The sequence below is a fragment of the Podarcis tiliguerta genome (genome assembly GCF_965153285.1).
Source record: "Podarcis tiliguerta genome assembly, chromosome: 2".
NCBI classification, from domain to species: Eukaryota; Metazoa; Chordata; class Lepidosauria; order Squamata; family Lacertidae; genus Podarcis; species Podarcis tiliguerta.
Genome location: NC_139535.1, coordinates 85,761,251 through 85,779,953, shown reverse-complemented (window position 1 = coordinate 85,779,953; position 18,703 = coordinate 85,761,251). Strand labels below are relative to the sequence as shown.

The following is an 18,703-nucleotide window of genomic DNA, read 5'->3' as shown; positions in this document are numbered from 1 at the left end:
TAAGCCGACCAAATATAAGTCAAGGCACCTTTTGGGCCGCTTGTCCCTCCGCCACCCGCCTCACTCGAGTATCAGCATAAAAAATGTGATGAAAAGGTTGGCTTATACTCGAGTATATACGGTGTCTATCTATCTATCTATCTATCTATCTATCTATCTATCTATCTATCTATAATCTATATCTATCTATCTATCATCTATCTAATCTATCTATCTATCTATCTATCTATCATCTGTTATTTGCACCTTTAGATCACAATTCTGACACATGATTCTCAGGCTTCTCAGAAGGTATTTAACAAAGGTGAAATTTGAATGCAGATGACTATACTGTTGCTGCCACATTAATATACCTAGTCAGCTGCAACTATTACAGAGAGGACTATCTACAGATGCTATATAAAGGAGTGCTGCAGGAAAACAACCCTTCTCAAAACCTGAAGAAAGATGCATTGTATTATGCTGGAGAAAGAAGTGGAATCCAAATAGCAGACTGCTTCTTTTACATGAAAGGCAAGTCTTTCTCGACTAAGAAGACACTAAAATGGCTTAGAGATGTCGTAAGATGGGCTTGCAGAGCAGAAGGTCACAGAGAGTCCCTTGCCTTCGCAATCTGAATTGCAGAGTCCTGCAGTGTTACAGTTTTCCATGTGTGTCTTGACCCAGTCACTGCATTTGCTTCAATTTGGTTTGTCACGGACGTTCCTATATCATCTCTAGGAGAAAGAGAGAATAACGATGACAGCAAGAATGCCACTGATTGCAATGAACTAAGAAATCATTCGCCTATCAGCATAATATATAAAATATTTTTCTATAACATGCCAATGTTGAAAAGGCCAGAGCAATGTATACACCTTTCTTCCTGTATTATTAACTGCAGTACTAACTAGCAGACTTAATAGATATTTACCTTCAGATAGGAAAAGCCGCTGGAGACATGTATTCCTTATTGCACCTGAGGAATGACAAAACAAAGGGAAACCAGAAAAGACAAATCAGATGGGAGGAGAGGAAGAATTATGTATTTTTCTGTCTACTTTTACCCCATCCATGCCACTCTTTAGAAAATAAGGCATCTATGTCCTGGTAGCCACTGTTTTTATATACTTTGCTGAAACTTCATCTAAACCATTGTAAAAGCTGTTAAACATTTTCACTCAAAGTCAAGTTGTGGGCTCTTCACAGAAATGTTGTGGTTTGTATTGCCTTTTTGCTGCACATATGCATAAATCTTGGCTTGAACTCCATGAAGATGAAAACGCTTTATGTGGCTGTGCTTGGAGAGGGGGACCTTCTCTGTCCTCCCGCAAACTCCTGCGCATGCATCTACAAAACAGCAAGCACGTTTTGCCTTTGTAGTGACTTCATCATGGCAGCAAAAACTTCTCCAGCCTAAACTCTGCAGTAGGACAGCCACCCAGCTCAAGGCTCAACGAGGAATGCCTACCTTTGCACCACCCCAGCCCAGGCACACTTCACACTGGAAGAGTTTCATCTTGAGGCAGACTTGGGGTGCATGGCTGGACTGTGTGGTAGTTCCTCTGGATTCAAGCTGAAGAAATTTAAATGCTACACCAAGGCATCATCTGGTGCCTGTGTAGGTCTATTATAGGCAAAACTGAAGTGTTGAGTCCCAAAGATTGTGGGGGAACAATTATTCTAATAAGTAAATTATATGCTCCACACAGATCTTTCTTGTAATACACACACACACAAACACACACACATATATAAGCTCCATTGAAAAGTTTCCTCCCCCATAGGAATGTTTCCGAATGATATCCTGGGAAGAAAAACATGAATCCCCAGCCAATTCTTATAAAAACTGACCTTTCTTCTTTCTGCAAAGAAAAAACGTAACAGCACAAATGGCTGCCAGGATAACAACGATGAAAACTGGAATTAATATTTTCTTTTCTGCATCTTGTGATTCTTTATTGGTAGTTGTTTCATTTCCAACATGAACAAGAGCAGAACCTGTACAGGAGGGGAATAGGGAAAAAAGCAACATTTGGAGTGAATTGTCTCTTTGGACACAACTGACTGTGACAATGTGCAAATACTCAAGCCTCAGCTACAATCAAGCCACCAGTACCTCAAAAAAGTGAGGAAGCTACAAATAATCATAAAACCACTGCCAACATCCCTTTCCTCAGCTCCTCCATCATGAATCTGTCAGTGGAAGTCCCTCCTATAAAACCTCCATGTTCTGGGGCAGTACACCCCTGAATACCAGATGCAGGAGACAGATCAGAGGGAAAGGCCATGGTCCTTGGATCCTGCTTGGAAGATTCCTGGAGATGTGCAAATGACAGACCTTCCAAATGTCCCTATTTTCCAGGGATAGTCCTGGATTTAAAGAAGCCGTCCCAGTTTCTGATTTGATCTCAGAATGTCCCGCTTTCCTTACAACGTCCCTATTATCATCGGGGAAATGTCGGAGGGTATGGAGTTATCCAACCCCCGAGCCAAGGAGATAAGTAACTATACAACCTTTAGAAGACATCTCATTAAACAACAGGGAAGTTGTTCAATGTTTATATATGTTGGAATGTGCCCTGTGTGGCTGGGGCAACCCAGTCAGAAGGGCGGGGTATAAATAATAAAATGATGATGATGGTGATGATGATGTTAGAATAGTACGTCCCTATTTTAATCTGAAAAATGTTGGAGGGTATGAAATGATTACTCCAAGGAGCAGTGCTGGCCTAGCTCAAAATAAGTGACTAGCTAAGGCCACAAACTCAGGGCAAATAGACCATTGCTATTTTGGGTAGGATTCAGTCACATACCAGGATGTCATGAACACATCTGCCCCAAGTAGAGAAACACAGCATGAGTTAGGAAGCAGTCAGACAGCTGGGAGCAGCCCCCCTCCCCTCCTCCTGACAAGGAATGGAATGTAAATAAGGTGTTAGCAGAGAGTGGGAGGGAGAGAAGTCAACTCGCTTAAGAAGCACAGGCAGGCTCAGAAAGCAGGAGGGGTAGCATTTCTTCACTGGAAGAGGAGGCAATTAATCCCCTGAGTCCAAAGAGTAGACATATGGGAAAGGTATTAGACAGGAAACAATCCCAGAGACATAAGGGTCATAGGTTCAGGATATTCTGCAGAACCAGGAAGCAGTCCTCAGAAGGGTCAACTGACTCGTAAGGCACAGATGCTTGGTTAGACGTCTGAGACTAATTGTTTGTATCACAATTAATCTTCAAGCTAATTACGACTTGTGTGCTGTGTTATCAAGATGGCAGCCTGGGCTCTTGACACAGGAGATTCAGGTTGCTCAGTTAAACTTAATCTAGAGCTCTTGCATAGCAAACTCACCCACCCACCCACCCCATATTTCTGACTTAATCTGACAGGAAAACACACCAGAAAGTGTGGGATAACGATTGCTTGATGCAACATCATTGATTGCTTAACATCCCCCCACACAAAAAATCAGGATGAATGCTCAATAAACAGGTTCTCTAGAAGCGACCCCATTACAGAGCAGAGACTGGGCTCTGGGCTCCAAACATTAAACCCACCAATCATTTCTTTCCAATTCACCCCTCCCCCCAAACACATTCCCATATAGATTATTATTATTTTATTCTTCATTTATTACATTTGTATACCACCCTTCATCCATAGATCTCAGGGCAGTTCACTACATAATCAAAATCACAACCAGTTTCCTGTCAGTTAATTTGCTCTCAAAATACCCATTCCCCACCCAAAAATCTTCCACTACAGTACAAGTTAAAGTTGATTTTCAAATGGATCCAAGCCAGTGTCACTGCCATGGCTTTCTAGACAGTTTAGCCTGTAGGCAACAATACATTTTTGTTGAACTCACCCTGGGGATTATCACAATTTGTGTTGTTGAGGATGGAGCAGCATATCGTGCCACTATCAAAAGACTGCCGCTGAAGAGTACTGATGAGAGAGAATGAGCCATCTTCATTTTTCAAAGACACAAGTTTTGAATTGTGAGTTAGGTTGGTTCCATGGTCACCAAACCAATAGAGCTGCCTCTGTGGATGCCCTCCCGATGCTGTGCACACCGCAGTGTCCTTCTGAATTTTGATTTGAGGTTCAGAATACGGTGCTGGAAAATATGTAGGTGGTAGCTTATTTAATCAATTTAATTAAAATATTTCTAGCCCACTTTGCATTATGAAAGGGAAGCCAAAAAGTGGGTTACAATATCAGTAAGTTAAAAGCATAAGATAGTCCTATTCAGAGTAGACCCATTGAAATTAATGGACATTACAAACTTAAGTTCATTAATTCTGTTGAATTTACTTTGAGTAGGACTTAGCTGAAGACATCTCATGTACATAAACAAAACCACCAGCCAACCAATATAAATTATGGCCTTTTAAACTCTCTCTCTCTCTCTCTCTCTCTCTCTCTCTCTGTGTGTGTGTGTGTGTGTGTGTGTAGGGGTGGTATTTTTTGTTTGTTACTGTGATATGTATTTCTCTATTTTTATATCATAAATTGCTCTGTGATCCTTGGATGAAGGATGGTATAGAAATAAGTAAACAAACAAACAAACAAACAAACAACTGACCGAAGAAAGCTAAAATAACATAATAAGCTCAGCAGTCAACAATTCACCACAAAGCCTCAGGAAATAGTTCAGTTTGTTAGCGTGTGGTGTTGATAACACCAAAGTTGCAGCTTCAATTCCCGTATGGAACAGCTGCCTATACCTGCATTGCAGGGGGGTGGACTAGATGATCCTAAGGGTCCCTTCCAACTCTATGATTCTGTGTAATAAATAGGCCTTTAACTGGCACTAGAATTTTATAAAGGTTGGCACCAGCTTTATCTGGGGTGGAACAAAATTTTGCAGCCAGGTACCTACGTATGTAAATAGAACAATAAAGAAATTGTTCCCAGACTATTATGGACCACATTCAGCTAAAGGTCATTATTTCTTCAGAAACAGAACTGGGTTTGCTATATGTTTAGCATGCCCACACTTCCTCCAATATGCATTTTCATTACTTTAATATCACCTTGCTTTTGACACCAACCCCAACCCATGCTCCATCAAACCCAGAGTTCTTGATGTCCGTTGTTCATTCGCTTAAACTTACCAACAACCTTTAGATATATAATTTTGTTGTCATCATCTCCATTAACAGCTTCCAAAAAAAACTTATAATGTCTTTGGTCAGATATTTTTACTTTGTGGACACTGAGGATAACAGATTGATTTATCACCATCAATGAAATTCTTCCATTGTCAGTAATATATTTATTGCTTATTGAGTTGAGGTCACTTTCCTTTGGACAACTTGTCTCATTATGGCAGAACCTCACGGTTGCATTTAGCATTGCTTTGTTGTTCTCACATGTAAGGTTAACGGTTTTCCCAAGTGCTGCGGTAACATCTTCGACACATGTGAAATTTGGGAATTCTGAGAGAAAACGGGGTGGGGAGACATATCAAATGCATCAGTTGATTCAAGCACTGAAACAGGCGATTAAAAGGCACTATTACAACAGCCAAGGTCAGCTGCATCTGTCAGTCAGGGTTGGCTGTAGCTCAGTGTCAGAAGCAAACCAGCAGTAAATCACAACGTGCAAGTTGGAATTAACTCTTTATTACCAAAACTATAATCTGCACAGGAGTGTCAGGCCTAATAAGCACAGCAACTCATCTCCAGTAGCTCTTACTCCTGTGAAGCAATTGTTGAGACTGGAGCTGCCAAAGTCCCTTCATCTCCGGGATTCCCCCCCCCCAAGCAATCAGAGACTGCACCTGTGTGCCTATCTTTGCTCCTCCCCTTTCATGCCTATCCTGGTTCTGGGAGATGGGGGGATGGGAATTTGTCAGAGCAGGAGGGAAAGACACCTACAGTATGACTCTTCACCAGCCTGACTCATCTCTGCCTCTTGGCTTCTCTGATGGAAGTTGTAGTCCACAACATTTGGAGGGAAGTTTAGTCAAGGCTGTTTTAGCCCTTGAGATAAGGATTGTAGCCTAAGGCTGGCAAAAGGTACAATCCAAAGGCATCATAAACTGCCACAGGTTAACGTAAACAAGCCTTCCTCCACCTGGAACTCCCATCCTTTTTAAGGGATGCTGGACAGAAAGATGAGACTAATGCTGACCTCCAGAAGTTAGACTACAGCTCCCATAATCCCTCACCGTTGGGAGCTGTAGTCCAGAACACCTGGAAGGCATAAATTTGGGGAAGAAGGAATCTCATTGGTGCATACTTCTGAGTAGACATGTGTAGGCTTGTACCATAAAATGCTGAGTGGGTTTGGGCTGAACATCTTACTCTTGTACAAATGCATGTCAGAGTATAAAGCTGTGGGGAAAATAGTAACAGGAGACAAGCTAGAAGGGTGTTGAATTTATAATACTCAATCATTTAAATCCGGTTAGGAGCACTGGCCAGGAAAGTATATAATCCATCACCAACAGCAATAGGTAGGGAGCATAAATTAGCACAAAAGGAACACTTTGTATACAATCTGCAAAGCACAACCCATGTTAGCCACTGCTGACAGCAGAGCCTGTGTTCCTCACTATATTGTGGGACTCCAACTTCCATCAGTCCTGCCCAGCATGGCCAATAGTGAGGGATTATGGGACCTCTAGTCCAACTTCTGGAGGTCAACACCAGTCTCATTTTTCTGCCCAGCATCCCTTAGAAAGGTACACATGGCAAGAGAATTTGCACAGCTGTACTTAATCAGGATTTATGCATCATGGCTGTAGTTGTACCAAGATTTATGTAATATTACTGAAATGCAGAAAATACAGCTCTCATTTTTCAGAAATGTGCTTAATAGCTCAGAATACCTGAACATAGAGCAGCTGATACACATTTTTAGTATTGAAAGCTGGTGCTATCGCCTATCCCTGTGCAATGAAAGGCAAAAATAAGAGAAAAAGATAATTCCAAAGCACCCCATAGTCACCAATGGAAATAGAAATGCTTACCATTAGATCCCTGAGTGGTTACTAATAGGAAGCACAGAGGTAAGAGCTGGAGGGATGCCATCGGGACAATGTTGAAATAGTGCTACAGGCCAGCCCCACTGCTGGAAGAGGTTTTTGACACCATGTTGCACACCTGAGAAAGACCTCGTTGTTCACCTGTTGAGAAAAGAGGATTTGTGAGAGTCCTTCGGTGCACCTCCACAGGCACATACCTCCACATGTGGTGGGAGTGCCCCAAAATCCAACTATTCTGGACAACAGCCATACAAGAAATATGTAAAATAACTAAGCAAGTAATAGACATCACCCCAGAATTGGCCCTACTAAACATCTTCCAAGACAACAATGCCCATTTACACCACAAAGAACTCATAACCCACCTACTTTCAGCAGCCAGAAACACCATAACCAGACACTGGAGAGATCTGTCAGGAGTAAGCATGGACCAATGGTACCAAATAGTATGGGAAACAGCCCTACTAGAAAAATTAACTAATAAACTGAAACTGACACGGGGACAAACAGAAGAAGACGCCTTCACCCCGGTATGGCTCCCCTTTATCACATACACAGCCCAACAGGACAATGACAATAATCCACCAACAGCATACAAATCAATATGGCTAACCTGATCCAAAATACCCACCCACCTCACTCACACACGAAAACAAAGATCACCACAGCCAATCACAAGCAAACAATCACACCCTAGGCCAACCCCAACCTCTCTCACCACCAAAGGAACACAAGTGAACAACACAAGCAACGCTGACACCAAACTCTACATACATTAAACATAATAGAAACACCGCCACCCGACCCCACCCCCATCCATCTTCCCTCTCTCCACCCCCCTTTCTTTTTTCTTTCTTTTTCTTCTCCCCCTAATGGCTCAACAAATGAAACGGATTTGTAAAAATGTTACATGGAAAAAAAATACGAGGCATTACACTTACTTCTGTAAAACAAGAAAATCCTTAATAAAATATTTTTTTAAAAAAAGAAGAAGACCACTTCCAACAAAGTCCTTCACATTCTACCTCTGAAGTTGATTCATCCTTTAAAAAAAACACACACAAAAAACACCAAAAATATTGCAGAACAAAGAACATGTTCGATAAGTGTGAAATCACTTAGTAACAGTAGTGAATGGTATGGAGGTGCTTACCTGACCTCCCAGCAGGTGAGTCACTGCCATCACAATGCAAATGCACCAGCAAAGCCAGTCTGGTGCTCTTGCAGGTATGTCTGCATTGTGCTGCTCTCTCTTTCCCAGTAAGTGGCAGTGAGACACCTTTTGGGAAGTCAGGTAAATGTCATCACCGCATTGTCTGCTACTGCTTCATAATATGAAGGGACTGGCAATCAGCAAGCATGAATGTGACTGGGTGTCAGTCACAGAAGGGAGTCTTCCCTACTTTTTGCGGAAGGGAAGAAATTCCTGGAAGAAGGCATAAAAAACAACAACTGCTCATATATTTGAAAGGTACCCATTGGGGATGGAGGCCTTCAAAATCCAGTGGGGCACAGATATTTTGGCCACATCATCCTCTTGCGTTGATTTACAGTGATTTCTGTTCCTGTCTACAAACACATGCTATCATCTTTCTTCAAGAAACTTGGGCAAAAGAGGGCGCTATGGTTGAATTACAGGGTTTTACAAGTTACACTCAACCAGCTCTTAAAACTGCAAAGTATGGAAGGCCTAGCGGGGGCTGGCAGTGCTGGTGTCAACCTCTCTTAACGTGTCAATTCAACAGTGTCCCTCGTTGGCCACCCCTAATTTTTTAGTGTTATCCCTTTTTGATAGTCTCCTGAGAAATACTTATTGTATATGCGTGTACATGCATCCAGTAAAGTCTTCTGAGGAACTAAGATCATATTGGGATATTTGGGCCATGTCATCCTCTTGCATTGAAGCACTGTTAGACCCAGTGCTTTTTTTCTGGGGGGGCGCATACCCCTAAACATTTTGTGAATTTACGTTTGGCCTCATTGAGGGGCAGTATTTCAATATGAGTAGGAAAATGAGACTACCCCTAAACATTTCTTTTAGAAAAAAAGCACTGGTTATACCCTTTTAAACAGTCACAGCTTCCCCTGAAGAATCCTTGGGAGCATAGTTTGTTACAGGTGCTGAGAGTTCTTAAGAGAACTCTACAGTCATACCTTGGTTCTCAAACAGAATGTGTTCTGGGACTCCGTTCGACTCCTGAAACCGTTCGAAAACCAAGGTGTGGCTTCCAAAAATCGTTTGAAAACCAGAACACTCACATCCTTGTTTCGATTGTTCGGGAGCCAATTTGTCCGGGAGCCAAGGCGTTTGAGATCCAAGATATGACTGTATGCCCTTCACAGAACTACAATTCCCAGGGTTTCCTGGCAAGAGGGATTAATTATTAAACCCCTCAGTGAAAGAAACAGGGGAACAAGCTACAGTTTCCAAAATTCTTTGGGGAGAACCATGACTGGTACAACAGTGCTCTGTGGCCGCTGTCTACCAACCTCAGTGCAGCACCAACATTCATATAAAGGCTGCTCATATCCAGCACGTAGAAACATTGCCAAGCACAGGCCTCCTCTATGCAAATCAGGTGGCAGCGACCTAAGATGGCAGAAGATGGCTGTATGGCTTTAGACTACTACAGGTAGGGACCCATTTTGAAATTCCCTCTACATTCTTTGCTTACATTCCCTGCTGAACATGAGGTTCTTTATTTGCTCCAGTGGGTAAGAGGATGGTGACCCAACGAGACCCAATAGACTGCAGTCCAACTCCCTACAATTTAGACTTTAGGTTATCATGCTATAAACATGAATAACAACAATTCCTAAGGTTTGAATCCCAGAACACTGGCTCGGAAACAACTTCCCTGCCTGAAAAAAATATTATAGGTCCATTCTGCTATTGAATAAGGATCTACCATGTCATTATCCTTTCTACCAACAGAGGGGGTGCTGCTCATATCTTACAGACAAGACAAGAGTAACCTGTTTACAGTTTACAGTTTACAGTTCCTTATCACCAGTTGCCAAGTTTGCAACAGGAAGAAACATGAAAAAATAAGACCATATCTGCATTGGATGCAGATTTCTGTTATATTGCTGCATGCCACCCCAATCTACAAGCGGTATGAGGTCCCAGGAGTTCCAGGAGCTTAGCCAGGGTCCATGTTTCCTTTTGGAAATGAGGCCCAGCGGAGACTGTGGTGCTTTTCTGAAATATGGTTTATTTACACATATATGCAACCTGAGCCTAGGATGGAGGGGCTCACAGCATTAACACCCCAAGAGGGTCTTGTTTCTCCCATAGCGGCAGCCTCAGATTCAAGCAGAAATCAAATATTGTGCTCTACTTCTCTGGCTCTCCAGCCTGCGGCTTTATCTCTGGGTCACATCACAGCAAACTCTGCTCTCAAACTATCTAAGAACTGAAAGGGAGATTCCACCCAGTAATACAAATACGATAAGATGCATGAAAACACAAAAGCAGGAAATTCCCATGCTTGAACTGAGGTCCTCAGAGAGCCAAGGAGCCATGGCAGACGTCCAGAGGTAGAGCCCAGCATTTTTTTTAAGACAAGTTGTGCAGGAAATCTTGGCCTTTGTCCTTGACATTTTTGGGCAAATGACCAAAAATAGAAACAGAAACAAAAACTGAACAGGCCATCTTTGGGTTTTTATGCCCGCTTGACCTCTGTGACCGAACCTGGTTAGGAATATACAGTGGTACCTTGGGTTACAGACGCTTCAGGTTACAGACGCTTCAGGTTACAGACTCCGCTAACCCAGAAATAGTACCTCGGGTTAAAAACTTTGCTTCAGGATGAGAACAGAAACAGAGTGGTGGTGGCACGGTGGCAGCGGGAGGCTCTATTAGCTAAAGTGGTACCTCAGGTTAAGAACAGTTTCAGGTTAAGAACAGACCTCCTGAATGAATTAAGTTCTTAACCCGAGGTACCACTGTACATTATCCTGATTGTGAGGTTTGTCACTCAGTTTGGTCTTGTGTAAGTAAAGGTAAAGGTACCCCTGCCCGTGCGGGCCAATCTTGCCAGACTCTAGGGTTGTGCGCTCATCTCACTCTAGAGGCCGGGAGCCAGCGCTGTCCGCAGACTCTTCCGGGTCACGTGGCCAGCATGACAAGCTGCATCTGGCGAGCCAGCGCAGCACACGGAACGCCATTTACCTTCCCACTGGTAAGCGGTCCCTATTTATCTACTTGCACCCGGGGGTGCTTTCGAACTGCTAGGTTGGCAGGCGCTGGGACCGAACGACGGGAGTGCACCCCGCCGCGGGGATTCGAACCGACCATGTGGTCTTGTGTAGCTGGATCAAATTGTGCACTTGCTATTTCTGATAAGAGGAAAATGCCAGCACAGTAGGGGCAAAGTCAAATTCTGATTGGGGACTGTATTCAGGACAAAAAAAAAAACCCCACAACCCAGTTAAAGGCTTCCCATACCACAAACCTAATCTGGCTCCTCCCCAGCCCAGCTATTGCTTAAAACCCTGCTGAGAGCCCTAGGGTCCTGCTCCTGCCTCTATCCACCTGGCCCAGGGCGGCTCCTGACAGGTTCTATAAGGACTGCCGCTGCTGCCGCTGCTCAGCAGAGAGGGCTTCTTCTTTTAAATTGCTTTTAAATTGTTTTTTATATCCTTTAAAGGTTTTTTTTAAGTGTTTAAACTGTTTTTAACTAAGTTGTAAGGGCATTTTGTGGGATGTGCCTGGGAGGAGAGGAGCAGGGGAGAGCGGGTGGGAGGGGGGGAGACCCAATAAAAGTGGTTGCGGATAGAGGCACTGGCGGAGGAACAGGAGTGCAGAGAGAGCGGACCACCCCCAGCACCACTATTCCGGTAGGGTGCCATCGCAGCAGCCCCCCTGGACACGCGCTGTGCACCGCCCCCACATACCACGCCCCTGGGAAGCGTGCCACGCCCCCGGGGGCACCAGCCACGTCCCTGCCTGCTCTCCGCCCCCAGTAGTGGAGCACGCAGCTTTGCCACTGGGTAGAGGGAGGAATGTAGTAGGAGGAGGGCCAGGCCAGGTAAGGGGCACACGGCACAGGCAGTTAGTGACCATGCCATGTGCCAGCCCCCCCCCCACCTTCAACCTAGGGAATTGTTGTTGTCATATCAGCCAGCCCTCACGTCTGCAACTGCTGCTGTTGAATGCCAGGTCTGCCCAGAATAAAATCTCCTTCATCCATGATCTGATTATGGATGAGGAGGCTGTTCTGGCATGTATCACTGAAACCTGGGTGGAGTCAGTCTCACCCAGCTGTGCCCACCTGGGTACTCAGTACAGCATCAGGCCAGACTCAAGGGTTGGGGAGGGGGAGTTGCTGTGGTCCATAGAGTCTCTCCATCTCCAAACTCTCTGTCCAGTCGGGTGTGTGGGTGTGGGTGTTCCGCAATCGGGACAGATTAGGGATTCTGCTGGTTTACCGCCTGCCTCGCTGCCCAGCAGTCTCCCTGTCTGAACTGACTGAGCTGGTCTCAGAGGTGGTATTGAGACTCCCAGACTGCTGGTACTGGGAGACTTCAACATCCATGCCCAGGCAGCTGGTTCTGGGGCGGCTCAGGACCTCATGGCCCCCATGACAACCATGGGGCTCTCCCAATATGTCACTGGCCCAATGCACATGGCAGGCCATGCTCTGGACCTTGTTTTCTCGACTGGGCAGAAAGACAGTGATTTGAAGGGGTGGGACATAGACATCAGTCATAGTCAGATCACTTTCTGCTGAGATTTATCGTATTTTTCGCTCTATAGGATGCACCGGATCATAGGAGGGGGAGAACAGGGGGAAAAAATTCTCCCCCTCTCTGCTCAGCTCCCCTTCAGCGAAGTGGCAGGAGAAATGGACCCCCTTCCATTTCTCCTCCTGCTTTGCTGAAGGGGCGCTGCGCAGAGAGGGAAAACTGTGCAGCGCCTCTCCAGCGAAGTGAAGCCTGGAGAGCAAGAGGGATCGGTGTGCACCGACCCCATTCACTCTCCAGGCTTTAGGCGGCTATCCGTAAGCCTTCGGAGCGCAGCGGGAACTCCTGCTGCACTCCAAAAGCTTGCAGATAGCTGCCTGAAGCCCCCAGAGCACAGTGGGAGTTGCGCAGCCATCCCCAAGCTGCGCAGCGCTCCGTCTCGCTGTTCTGGCTTCGGGGACAGCCTTTGAAGCCTCTGCAGGGCAGCGGTGTGCCTCTGCCCTGCAGAGGCTTTGCGCAGCTAATCCCAAGCTAGAGCAGTGAGATGGAGAGCTGCTCTGTCTCCCTGTTCTGGCTTTGGGCTTAGCCGTGCAGCCTACATGTGCTCTATAGGACGCACACACATTTCCTCTTAATTTTTGGAGGGGAAAAAGTGTGTCCTATAGAGCGAAAAATACGGTAGGTTGTCAGCACCTTCTCCCCTCCACAGAGGCAGGGGATCTATTAGCCCTCGGAGGCTGATGGGTCAAGTGGGATTCAAAATGGCTCTGAGGGGTTTCCTGGCTGATATGACTAGCACCCCTGTTGAAGCCCTGACCAACCTCTGGAACACCAGGCATTTGATTGATTTAATTGACATCTGATGACCTTTCAAAAAATGGGGGGGGCAGTTATTGGGCTGTTCCTTTTGTTTTTATTTTATATTTTGTGGTTTTATATTTTGATTTGGTTCTGTGAAATACCCTGAGACCTCTGGGTATATGGTGGTATATAAATTAAATAAATAATAAACAAACAACCACCACCATAGGAAACATAGGGAGCTGCATCATACCGAATAAAACAATTATTCCATCTAACTCAATGTTGTTTGCACTGACTGGCAGTGGCTTTCCATGGGTTCAGATCAGGCACATTTGCTACCTGGAGACGTCGGGGATTGAACCAGGGACCTTCTGCCTGCAAAGTAGATGATCTACAATTTACCTACGGCCCTTCCTTTCAGGTCGGGTCCTTAGCCAAGTCTTAGGAGATGAAGAAAATGAAACCAAATCAAAACAGAAATTAATTTTGGCAGGCATGGACACAAAAGATTAATGCTGTTCAGTTAACCACAAGTCAAACCTCAGGAGAGAGGCATGTTACTTGTTAAGGAAGGAAGTTAAGAAACAAAGCCACTTGAAAAAATGAAGATGCTTTAAAAAATAATCCTGTTTCTGGGAACATAAAACTGAAAGACAAATTCCACAAAGTACATGAATTATAGTGAAAACTGAAGCTGGCCCCAAATTCCACCCTCTAGGTTTGCAGCCCCATTCACAAGCTTCAGAAACGTCCAGGTGCATTCACAGCCCATGGTAGTAAAGAGGATGCACCCCTGAAACTCTGCATGAGGTATGGGTTTGTCCCATGGCTCCTCTGCAGGAGGTGAGCACTTTTGTCTCCTTGGGTTTGGGAGATTCCATCTGTATCTGTACCCCCTATGCAGTCTAATGGAGTGAGGCAACTCTGTTAGATTGCATGGGAATATTGAGAGAGGCAGAAGCCTTATTTTTTATGGTAGATAATTAGAGGGAAGTTGTCTTACTCCTCCTCTCCGTTATTTTTTAAAAGTTGAACAACTTGAGCTGATTTTTAAAGGAAACGGGGATATGTAGAAGGAAAACGCAGAGCTGTAATCTGTGGGAATTAATGTAAATGTTAATCAGTTAAAGCAAACATTTGCTAACTACATGTAACAAGTCCATCCTCCTTCCATTACAGTCCCTCAGTTTTAGCTCTTCTGGACAGTGCCGCCTTGTCTGCAAGATCAGCATATGGATCTGTTGGCCATCCAAGGCCAATCTGATTTTTATCCTGATGAAGAGAGAGACCTTCTGTTGAGTGCTCAACAGCAATAAGCACACAAACAACCAAACTCTCCCAACCCAGCAACAACAATTAGATAAAGAAAAGGGCTCCTGAGATGACAGTGCTGTAATCATCTTCATCTAAACTCAGGTGTAGAGGTAAAGGGTCCCCTGACTGTGAAGTCCAGTCGCAGACGACTCTGGGGTTGCAGCAGTCGTTGTTGTTTAGTCGTTTAGTCGTGTCCCACTCTTCGTGACCCCATGGACTAGAGCACGCCAGGCACTTCTGTCTTCCAGTGCCTCCCGCAGTTTGGTCAGACTCATGTTTGTAGCTTCGAGAACACTGTCCAACCATCTCGTCCTCTGTCGTCCCCTTCTCCTTGTGCCCTCCATCTTTCCCAACATCAGGGTCTTTTCCCGGGAGTCTTCTCTTCTCATGAGGTGGCCAAAGTATTGGAGCCTCAGCTTCACGATCTGTCCTTCCAGTGAGCACTCAGGGCTAATTTCCTTAAGAATGGCGCTCATCTCACTTTATTGGCCGAGAGAGCCGGCATACAGCTTCCGGGTCATGTGGCCAGTATGACTAAGCCGTTTCTGGTGAACCAGAGCAGCGCATGGAAACGCCGTTTACCTTCCTGCCAGGGAGGTACCTATTTATCTACTTGCACTTTGATGTGCTTTCAAACTGCTAGGTTGGCAGGAGCAGGAACTAAGCAACGGGAGATCACCCCGTCACAGGGATTCAAACCGCAGACCTTCTGATCGGCAAGCCCTAGGCTCTGTGTTTATACCACAGCACCACCCGCGTCCCTAAAAACTCAGGTGTAAAAATGTATAATTACGCCACATTTCTTAAAGACATTGCAGCCTCCACTGCGTTTCGTTCTCAATGGAAACACGAGCCTGGGTGAGCATCTGGAACCACATGGGATCTTGGGCAGAGATTGCGGATGGCTCACAACCTTTGTATCATTATGAAGTCCAGTTTGATCCAGGTACAAAGTCAGATAAGTCATTCCCACGTAAACAAAACTCCTTATGCAATGGAGAGTATGCTCTTCAGCAGACGCCTTATAATAACTGGCTAGGCTTTGCCCTACAGGGCAAATAAAAGGCTTCAGGAAAAGAAACCCTTTCATTTAGGAGATGGGCACTAATTCAAAGGATGTTGCCGTCAAACTCAGTTTTCCTCAGGGTACAGCTATTAACATTAATGAACATAATTAAGCCAGGCCCATTCATTTCCATGGGTCAATTCTAAGTCAAACTGATGTGAATACCAACCACTCCATGTACAGTATTTGCACTCCAAGGAGCAAAACTGTCACGTTGCAAAAACAAAAAAACAAGAAGCATCCCTTGCCTCCAAAGGTCTGTATAGTTAAAGCCATGGTTTTCCCAGTAGTGATGTATGGGAGTGAGAGCTGGACCATAAAGAAGGCTGATCGCCGAAGAATTGACGCTTTTGAATTATGGTGCTGGAGGAGACTCTTGAGAGTCCCATGGACTGCAAGAAGATCAAACGCATCCATTCTTAAGGAAATCAGCCCTGAGTGCTCACTGGAAGGACAGATCGTGAAGCTGAGGCTCCAATACTTTGGCCACTTCATGAGAAGAGAAGACTCCCTGGAAAAGATCCTGATGTTGGGAAAGATGGAGGGCACAAGGAGAAGGGGACGACAGAGAACGAGATGGTGGGATAGTGTTCTCGAAGCTACAAACATGAGTCTGACCAAACTGCGGGAGGCAGTTGAAGACAGAAGTGCCTGGCGTCCATGGGGTCACGAAGAGTCGGACACGACTAAACGACCAAACAACAACATCCCTTCCGGGGATAAACTGTTTTGCATTACTTTAGGAACGGGGGGGGGGGTCGGGGGGAGTTGTTAAGGCGTCCAATCACTTTCTTCCTGTACCCCACCCCCCCTTCCCTGCCAACTATGATTCTCTGGAAGAAACTCAATCAATAGCTAAGCTGTGCATTAGTTCTTGGGAAAGGGGAACTCCGTTGTGTGCAGCAGAGCCGAACGGATTTGCCACAAGATGCAACTGAGCCGAAATGACTACTGGCATCCAGCAAATACACTCCAGGCATTCTTAAACTGCACCTGGAGGCGATTTTGAGTAGGGAAATGGCTGGAAAAGGAAAGGGACTCTGCTGTCGCCCGCAGCTCCTCAGCTCCCAATCCAGAATCTGCTTTGGATTTAAAGGAAAGCGGACAGCGTTCATCCCGAAGCACACCCTCTAGTAGGCACCCTCAGCATAGCTGTCAACTTTTCCATTTTCTTGCGAGGAATCCTATTCAGAATAAGGGAATTTCCCCTAAAAAAGGGGAAACGTTGACAGCTATGACTCTTGTCGCCACGCAGCCTGGATCGGATTGTCCCACTCCGGTTTCTAAGCGCTGTCGTTGCAAGAGGAGCTCGATTTCGCTCCAGCCTCTCAAGACCTTTGCAGCTTTCTCAAATGGGCGACCGAAGCCAAAAAAACCACTACTGGGAAACGCCTTACCTGAGAAGTAGAAAGCGCGAGCATCAAGAAGTATGCAATCCCCGCTTGTGAGCCAGCAGCAAGAAGCGACGGGTCGCGCGCAAAACGAAACCAAAGAAAAACACGGAGAAGTGCTTTCACTTCTTGTATGAGGGATTAAGTTCAATGAGTCCACCCTCCCGGAAATAAGGGAATTCAGCATTTAGGCTACCCACTTTCACCCCACCCCCCTTGTTTCACATCTCCACGACGTGTTCTGGGCTGGATCTAGACACATCAAAGAAGCGTTTTGGTTAAACCTGTCGTTAACGTTGAATGAGAAATCGGGTTGGCAAAAACAGAACTCCACAGCGCCATCTGGTGTCACAGTGTTTAGAATGCGTATTCAACGCATATAAAGCGCTTTTTCTTGGCCAAGCGTAGCTGAGTCGCTTTCGTTAGGTTTGAGTTGGTCCTAGTCCAGGTATGACCTGACTGCTTATCTTAGACGTTTCAGGTTCTTTCATACATTGCAAACTCCTGCTGCAAAAGGCTCCCTTTAACAGTGACATTTCCCTCTGACAGCAGCATGTTAGGAAGACAGATAATGCTTCCCTTTCAGAGAAGCAGACATTTTCCCCCCCACCAAAATTTGCAGCCAACAAATTATCTTGATTGTCTTTCTATCCCACTTTTCGTTCAAATGAATTCCAAAGCAGATTACAAACAATAAACAACAAGAACATAGCAGAACATCATATAAAATAATTCACAAGTCATCAATAAAGCAATTGCGATATAAAACACTGTTAATAAAGCAGCAACTTAAAAAAATAAGATAAACCACAATTAGAGCAAAAGTCAAATTGTATAAGCAACAAATCAATATGGCATTTGTAATCAATAAAACAATATTAACAACATTAAGAGAACAATAACTAAAACAATAAACTAAGCACTGTTAAATTCATACGGACATTCTCCTTGCTGCCATGACCAGTGCTGGATTTACGTATAAGATAAACAAGCTATATATAGCTTAGGGGCCCACTCTCTTGCCCCCCCCCCCCAAATAAATAAATAAAACCTGTGTGTACATTTCCAAAATATAAGATAAAAAACAAACAAAATAAAACCTACATACAGCAACAGTGTTTTGTGTTGTGTAGGCTCCTATGATGTAAGTAATGAGCCCCGCCTGCTAGCCTGCTCCCTAAAATATCACTGGTTTGCTCGTTTCCATATATAGGGTGCTTACATTTTGCATGGCCTGCTTGCATGGATAGGTCCATAAATTACCATATAGCATATATTCAACACAAAAAACAGAGACAATTTGTTGTTAACAAAGGACAGCTAGACATGTAAAGGGCCCCGTTACCTTCAGTAGCTTAGGGCTTCATCAAACCTAAATCTGGCCCTGGCCATGACTCATAGTCTTTCACTCTATTCTGGTCATTAAAATACAGTGGTACCTCGGGTTACAGACGCTTCAGGTTACAGAC

At 44.8% G+C, this 18,703-nt stretch overlaps 1 protein-coding gene across 1 annotated transcript; it reads right to left on the bottom strand.

Annotated features, from left to right (window-relative positions):
• Positions 1-207: 207 nt before the first annotated feature.
• LOC310672011 (uncharacterized protein) lies at positions 208-17,428 on the bottom strand. Its single transcript, XM_083428505.1, has 7 exons — positions 17,241-17,428; positions 6,957-7,112; positions 5,095-5,418; positions 3,843-4,094; positions 1,834-1,980; positions 914-958; positions 208-716 (listed from the first exon to the last, which is right to left on the bottom strand). The coding sequence occupies exons 2-7, from the start codon at positions 7,015-7,017 to the stop codon at positions 706-708; spliced, it is 840 nt and encodes a 279-aa protein (XP_083284631.1). The 5' UTR covers positions 7,018-7,112; positions 17,241-17,428; the 3' UTR covers positions 208-705.
• Positions 17,429-18,703: the final 1,275 nt, after the last annotated feature.